The sequence below is a fragment of the Hemiscyllium ocellatum genome, chromosome 42 (assembly GCF_020745735.1).
Source record: "Hemiscyllium ocellatum isolate sHemOce1 chromosome 42, sHemOce1.pat.X.cur, whole genome shotgun sequence".
NCBI classification, from domain to species: domain Eukaryota; kingdom Metazoa; phylum Chordata; class Chondrichthyes; order Orectolobiformes; family Hemiscylliidae; genus Hemiscyllium; species Hemiscyllium ocellatum.
The window spans coordinates 14,059,758-14,067,545 of record NC_083442.1 but is presented as its reverse complement, the minus strand read 5'-3'; the positions used below and the strand labels follow the sequence as shown (position 1 = coordinate 14,067,545).

The window sequence follows — 7,788 nt, the reverse complement described above, 5'->3', positions numbered from 1 at the left end:
TTTGTTCGGGACGGACTGGGTTGATCTGGGTCGATTCGGCCCCTTCACTTGCCCCTGTCCCCGGGCCCCGGGCGGGTATAAGGAGCCGGTTTGTCGGAGCCCATGCCCCGGGCGGCCGGTGCTGTTCACTCACCGGCCCCGCAGGTTGATGTCGGTGAAATATTCGGCGGAGATGAACTTCTCGGCTCTTTCCAGAGTCGTCCTGCGATTCTTCAGCACGAAACCGGCCATGGTGCACCGCCTCAAACATCTCCCCAAACCCAACTCATAGGAACCCCCGAACCTTGGTTCCGGCCTGAATTGTTCCCACCGCTCAAGCTACTCCAGCAATTGGCTCTCACCATCAACATGGAGATGTCCCAGTGGTAACGAACGCCTTGCCTTACTTGTCATCCTGGGCAATGGAACAACTAGATTGTGTGAGATTTATTATCACTCTGCAGCCATATTTTTACAATTTTGAAGGGCTTTTGTCCGAAACGTCAATTTCGCTGCTCCTTGGATGCTGCCTGAACTGCTGTGCTCTTCCAGCATCACTAATCCAGAATATTTTTACAATTGGCAACATACTCAAGTATCCACATGCTGGAGACCAAGCATCTCACATTCTGACCTGCTTGTGTTAAAAGTACTGAAATGATCCAAACCTGGCATGAGTAAATAACCAGCAGTCATATCAAAAAGAAAATGTTATGGTTAATTTGAAAAAGCCCAGCGTATTCCTATAGCAAGGAAGATTTGTCAGTGATGCAAGAGATTTGAAGGCAGATGCTTAGATGTGTACTGAACACTCTACAAAACGCCACCATAAATGCTGTCAGATCCCACATTACAAATAATAATGTTTTGTTTTACTTGGAAAGAGCTGGGAACTAATTGTAATGTGAATGTACATTGCAGTGTGCCACATTTTACTGCTGTACTGGAATCTGTGAAGGTTGAGTCACACAGTTCACCTGCCACATAATATTTTGTCCCATCTAAGTTCAGCCTATTCAGATATAAGACAAAATGCAAAAGTCTATAATTCAGCCAAAAAAAGGGAAAATAAACACTGAAAAGTTTTCCGCAAGCTTAAAAATACTGAATGGGAGCTGGACAAAACTCAAAACGAACACATCCAAGATACAGTAAATACCAAACATCACAACCCCAAAAGTTCTAGTTCTTTGTTATGCACAATAGATTATTTTCAAACATTCTCATTGCAAACAGAACAAGGACTCATCTGATAGTTACAGGAATGCAACAACCCTGAATAAGCACCGAGAATGGCCAAATCACAGTTCAATCCCCACCCCCTCCACAACAATATTAGCCTTTGGCAGAGATATGACTGGATTATTAAGACTCCAAAGGGATTAGATCATGAGGACCTGATAAAACATCAGTGTGCTTAATGAAAGGTTGTGTCGAAGAATTAGCTCCAACAAATACTGGACTATGCAACTTATCAGTAAAGGTATGGAGGGTGGATTGCGGTGGTTACCAAAGACTGGTTTACTGCTAACTCGATTATTGTGGTGGTAGTCTTGGAAAAGCTTGGGTGCTTAATAAGCCAAGGGAAACTGCTTGAGTCTAAAGTCTTCAGAAGATTAGACTTAGCACCGTAGTATACATCTTCAAAGTCTCTCAATCATGTAGCCTCTTACGTACTGACTGATGTAGCTTACTATTTACAAATCTGTGTATTAACCCTGTACACTTCCATCTGTCTTATCTTTACAAAAGGCCACCCATCACTTTCTGCTAATTAAATACTAATCCCATTCACTTCAGGTTCCCGTAAAGTATGAGAGAGTTTAATCTCCATCCACATCGTAAACTATGTTGAAGAACATAACATCCTGAAAACAAATCAGCATGGTTTCCTGAAAGCACAATCCTGTGAGAGCAACTTACGTATACTATGCAAGAGGTCATGCTTGACTTTGACAGTAGCCTAGAGCACAAATTGATATACAGAAACTAGACTTTAGGAAAGCAACTAATTTTATGCTTCACCAAAATCTCCTGCATAACATGAACCCTTTACTGGATACGAGATGAAATCTTAGTGGGTACAAATGTAGCAGAACAAGGGAACTCCCTGGTGTGGCTGTCACTGTAATAAAGTAGGATTATACAAATTTTCAGTGCGGTTCACCAAGATATTACTTTTGATATCCCACCTTATGTTAAATAAACAAACAGTTTGCTGCAGGAGGAAGAACACCATTTGGTTTGTGTTTCTTCTATACTGCACCCAAGCATGCCCGAACTGTGTCATGCCTCACTCACGGGATATATATGCAGGGAAGGTGATGGCCTCGTGACATTATCACTGGACTGTTAATGCAGAGACCCAAGGAACCCAGATTCAAATTCTACCATGGTGCATGGTGCATAGTAGAATTTGAATCCAATAAATTAATCTGGAATTAAGAGTCTAATGACGACCACAAATCCATTGACGATTATTGGAAAAACCCATCTGTTTCACTAATGCCCTTTAGGAAGGAAACTACCATCCTTACCTGGTCTGGCCTTCATGTGACTCCAGACCCACAGCAATGTGGCTGACTCTTAATTAGCCTCTGAGCAATTAGCCAGCGATGCCCTCATCCTATGCATGATTTTTTTTAAAAGTCAAGCCCTGCTATTCCCAAAGTCATCACAAAGTTAACCATTTTATCCAAGTATACAAGATGCCCAAATTACCTGCTAGATAGACTCGGGCTAACAGTAAATATGGACCAGGATCTGTACAAGAATTACTACTTACTACAAATAAATAGATTCTAACCACAGGTAAACAACTTTGAACTGTCAACATACAACACTGATAGTTAAAGCTCTAGATCTCTTGTAAAATTCCCTACACACAATTACAGAATGACAAAGTTGAACAAAAGAACATTGGTGTTGAAAATTGTGAAAAATACTGGGGAAGTAGTACAATGGTGCCAGTTATTCTGTGAATCCCCTTCAATGGAGGGATTCCTTCTGTTTCCCAAATCCTCACAGGAGACACAGGGTGACTGGTTCACAAATTTTAAAGTCTCCGACTTATTGATTTGAAAACAACAGCTTATAGCAACTGGTGGGAGATAATGAACTGGCTTTCTTCAGACTTGAAGTATTTTATTGGAGAGAGATGCCAATAGGCTGAAGCATTCTAAAGTCTTCTTTCAGTGTTGGCTCACACCTACAAGTTGTTCAGCTACCCATTAGCACTGTTGGCTTGATGGGCCGAAGAGCCTCTTTTGTACTCTATGATTCTAAGCCAATCTAAGATAGTTGATGTCAGGTTGGTGATCTTTGTCATCCACAACTGGTCACAGCTTCACAAACCAATCAGCAATCTGTTGCCAGTTGAATCTCACTGTGTATACACCAGCTGGAGGCATGCCGTTCCCTGTTACACATTCCCCCAGCAACAGTATAAACACAACTTACAAAGGCTTTCAGTAACTTGCTTTAAGTGTATAGCTATTCCTTCCTCAGTCTCTGTTTTCCTGTTAAATCCGCAATCACAAATAAAGTAAACTAAAAAGTTAATCTTTACAATAATTTCATCCCAAATACTTTAAGAGCTTAGAATAACCTTCTCTCCTTCACCCCCAGCAATCATTAACCAGTAACTGGTTACAATAGGTAACCAAACCACTATGTGGGTATATAAAGTATACTTAGATTTTTTTAGATTAGATTAGACTTACAGTGTGGAAACAGGCCCTTCGGCCCAACAAGTCCACACCGACCCGCCGAAGCGCAACCCACCCATACCCCTACATTTACCCCTTACCTAACACTACGGGCAATTTAGCTTGGCAAATTCACCTGACCCGCACATCTTTGTGACTGTGGGAGGAAACCGGAGCACCCGGAGGAAACCCACGCAGACACAGGGAGAACGTGCAAACTCCACACAGTCAGTCGCCTGAGTCGGGAATTGAACCCGGGTCTACAGGCGCTGTGAGGCAGCAGTGCTAACCACTGTGCCACTGTGCCACCCACTGAAGGAGAAACCAGCTCAGACAGTGTAGGGCAAGTGCACAGGATGGAAATTGCAGCAGCTCTGGATGATGGAGCTGAGTGTTGTTAGGTGTCAGTCTTGCAAGTTCCATGTGAGATCATCACTACTTTTCTTTAATTTTTGGGAAGAGACCAAAAGACTGATGTTTGCTGATGGGAACTGGCCTGGAAAGATAATGCTAATTAATTACTGCTGGAATGACACTACAGACAGAGCAGTACCAACATGCTGTTATGCTCAAGGATTGGCAGCTGATTGGATGCAGAATTGATCAATCAAGGGAGGACTGGTGCTGGCTAGCCAACCACAGAAAACATTGAAAAACTAAAATCAAAGACTGAACAATCTCTCAGTGGGGCTTTGGGCAGCAGGCAGTTTTGCTTTAGAACTGCCAAGCTGTTTGTTGGTTTTGCTGTCTTGAGTTATTCTGCTGTTATCAATTTGTTAAAAATTCTGAGAAAAGAATTCCAGTTTTAATAAGTAAGTAAAATGCCCCAGATGTCTGTGGAAGCTGTTTGCATTGACCAGTGACTTTGGAAATCAAGCAAGAGACACAATCCTATGTGCCTATAATATAACACATCATGTAAGGATTTCCTCAAGGCTTAGTATTTATCATTGAAATGCTTATCAAATGGACAACTTAATGCAGTTTTTATAAATTTATCCCTTAACTGTGTCTGACTGTCAGTGTGAGAGTGGAAGTTTGTGATCGAAAAAGATTGGACTTCGATTGTAGATGTTGATTCAAGTTCCTTGTTTTCCATTTGGCCACTTTTAATTCTGATCAATTCTGATCTCCCTGCTTTAGGAAGGATATTGTGAAACTTCAACGGGTTCAGAAAAGATTTACAAGAATGTTGCCAGGATTCAAAGGTCTGAGTTATAGGGAGAGGCTGAATAGGCTGGGGCTATTTTCCCTGGAGTGTTGAGGCTAAAGGGGTGACCTTATAGATGCTTATAAAATCATGAGAGGTATAGTGAGGATGAATGGGCAAGGCCTTTTTCCGAGGGTAAGGGAGCCCAAGTTTAAGGTGAGAGGGGAAAGATTCAGAGAGGACCTGAGGGACAGTTTTTCACACAGAGGGTGGTGCATGTTTGGAATGAGCTGCCAGAAGTGGTGGAGGCTGGTACAATTACAACATTTAAAAGTCTTGATTTGGAGATGCCAGTGTTGGACTGGGGTGTACAAAGTTAAAAATCACACAACACCAGGTTATAGTCCAACAGGTTTACTTGGAAGCACTGGCTCTATGTTTTTTGCTAAAGTTACATTACTAATAATAAATAGTTAATTCTTAAGTGTAAACTTGCTGTCCAAAATCTGGTAGTTGTTTAGGCTGGTTAGGAATAATTGAGCAATTTTGAAGGCCATTGAATGTTTTAAGTTCACTATGTTGTGAATGTAGGGATAGTGAAGTTGATTTGGTTTGGGCTGCAATCCTTGGCTTGTAAGACATGGAGACTTTCTCTCTGTGGGAGCCTTAATGGGTTTTCTCACATTATTATCTGAAACTCATCTCATTACCACAGCATCACGCTGCGATGGTACCATTCTCGTCCTGCCTTCCCTCTTGTCAGAGGCAGGAGTAGTCACCACTATCCAGGTCTCCTTGATTCCTGGCACCAATGCCATTTTTTAAAGCTTGGCAATGCACCCAGTCAACCACTGCCAATTAGCAGTTTGTCTTCACAGTGTATAATAAACACTTGTTAGGGCACAGAGGTGGCACGGCTGACAGTTCACTGCAGATACAAGTTGGCATCAGTAAATATATTGCCAATTAACTGCATAGGATCCATTTTATCTTGGGGCCCTGTCTGAAGGAGTGCTACTGTTGTCACGATGCCCATTATCAGCCATGCCAACTATTGTGCTGTACTGAACTCCTGCCCACCCACCCACACCCCCATTGAAACCAGGGTGGTATGACCATTGATAACCACCCATCTCCCACAGGAACTCTGTCCTCCAATCAACTCCCCAGTTTGTTGTTTCTCCCCTTCAAAATTATTGACCCTTCTGCATCCCAGCAAGCTGCCTCCAATCCAGTATTTGCCTTCCACATCTTTCCTATCACAGTGCGTTCTCATATAACCCCACTTTCATTGAACTGACTCCCACACTGTAGAGGTTTCTGACTGACCATGTCCAAATCCCTGGACTGTTAGCAGATGACTTACTGTGCCGGGTCTCCTGACGCAAGGCTATCTCCTTTATTCTAACTGAGGACTATGTCCTTTAGACTTTGAGATATGGCCTTCTGGTTGAAACACACAGTAACATTGCCACGTATGCTACTGGTACATGGTGCGGGTATGTGAGACTCACATAGCACAGTGCTTTACAACAACATATCTATTCTCTTGACTGAACATGCTGACAACCATGAGGAGCTGCGTGGCTTTGAGTTACTGGGTAACACAGAAGTGAGTCTTTAAACCCTGCCTGAGAGGACAAGGCACAAAAAAGTGAGACAGGAATGTTGTGAGCATCCAAGTTGATGCTAAGTGATGAGCTCTAAGACAGCCAGCAAGGAGTCCCGAGATGCGCCCAGGTTGAACCTGAGAGTCTGGAGCCTGGCCCTGCACCAGGAAGCATCACAACAAAATGTGCCAAGGTGCCCCAAAGTGCCACATTGAAGTTCAGAACTATATGATAAGTGTGTTGGAGATGCGACATGAGGGTGCAGTGAGGGCGATAGATCCCAAGCTCTATGATGAGTGGGTGTGGTTGGTCACTGCCCATGGAGAGTGCCCTGAAATGTTGGGAATTGCAGTTCAAGATGGCAGTCCAGAGCAGCGAGCTGGAGTCATGGGGTTCTCACTCTGACGTCCAGGTCATCAATTGGTGAAGGAGAATGGAAGGCAGTATATCAGTGAGGTGAGATGAGGTAATATTAGCATGCTAACACATGCAACGAGAAACCAACAGGGCTCTCACTGCTCAATAAGTGATTCTTATCTTGCCATTCAAAACATGGTTGGAGAATTGGAGGTTTTCCCTCTTCTAGTCAAGAATCTAATTTCTGCTAATCTCATCCTATTTTCTCAACAGAATCACCAATGCCTACATCATTCAGGGGCTGGGAAGATTCCACCCATGACATGCGAGATTCTCAATTTCCACAGGACACAACTGGATACAATAATTTGATTGAGCTTCATAATATTACTAATTCCGAGCCTGTAACTTACTTTTGAATACACTTAAATTGTTGCTGAACAGGAATATGGATTAGTAAAGTTCTTATAGTGATACTTTTGCAATTGCCACTATCATCCATGAAATGAAATGTCAGATCTGTTTCTGTAAAATGCTCCTGCCCAGACAGAGAGAAAAATTGAAACACAGAGCTGAATTTTCCCATTTTTACTTTTTTTTCTTTTGTCAAGTGCGATGCATGGCACCTGGTCCACTCAAAGCAACTTTTCTTCTGCAATCTTCTATTTTTCACCTCATTATGTGCAGGACTGGGCTCTTGGGTAATTCCACAGCAGGAGAATACTCTCCACTGCTGGGACTCGTCAGCATTCACGCCTCACTGCCCAATTAAAGCCCAATTCTGTACCACTTCAGGTGGCATGAGCTGACACTCACCATGTGGTACTGGACCACTCTGTTACATAAAGGGAATCTTGCACCCTGTTTCACATTACTGGAACCTGGAGTTGCCAGTGGACAGGGTAGTGAGGGAAGGAAGTAAGCAGTTTTTAACAGTTCACAGTCACAGAAGGCCACATCACCAGAAGCCTGGACACTGGCAATG

At 43.0% G+C, this 7,788-nt stretch overlaps 1 protein-coding gene across 1 annotated transcript in view; it reads right to left on the bottom strand.

The window, feature by feature from the left end:
* The window catches only part of man2c1 (mannosidase, alpha, class 2C, member 1), a 120,888-nt gene extending 120,640 nt beyond the window's left edge, over nucleotides 1-248 (bottom strand). The window contains exon 1 of the mRNA XM_060853843.1: nucleotides 134-248. Coding sequence (XP_060709826.1) covers nucleotides 134-231 — 98 coding nt within the window. The 5' untranslated portion in view covers nucleotides 232-248. The remainder of the gene's footprint in view (nucleotides 1-133) is intronic.
* Between the last annotated feature and the right edge of the window lie 7,540 nt (nucleotides 249-7,788).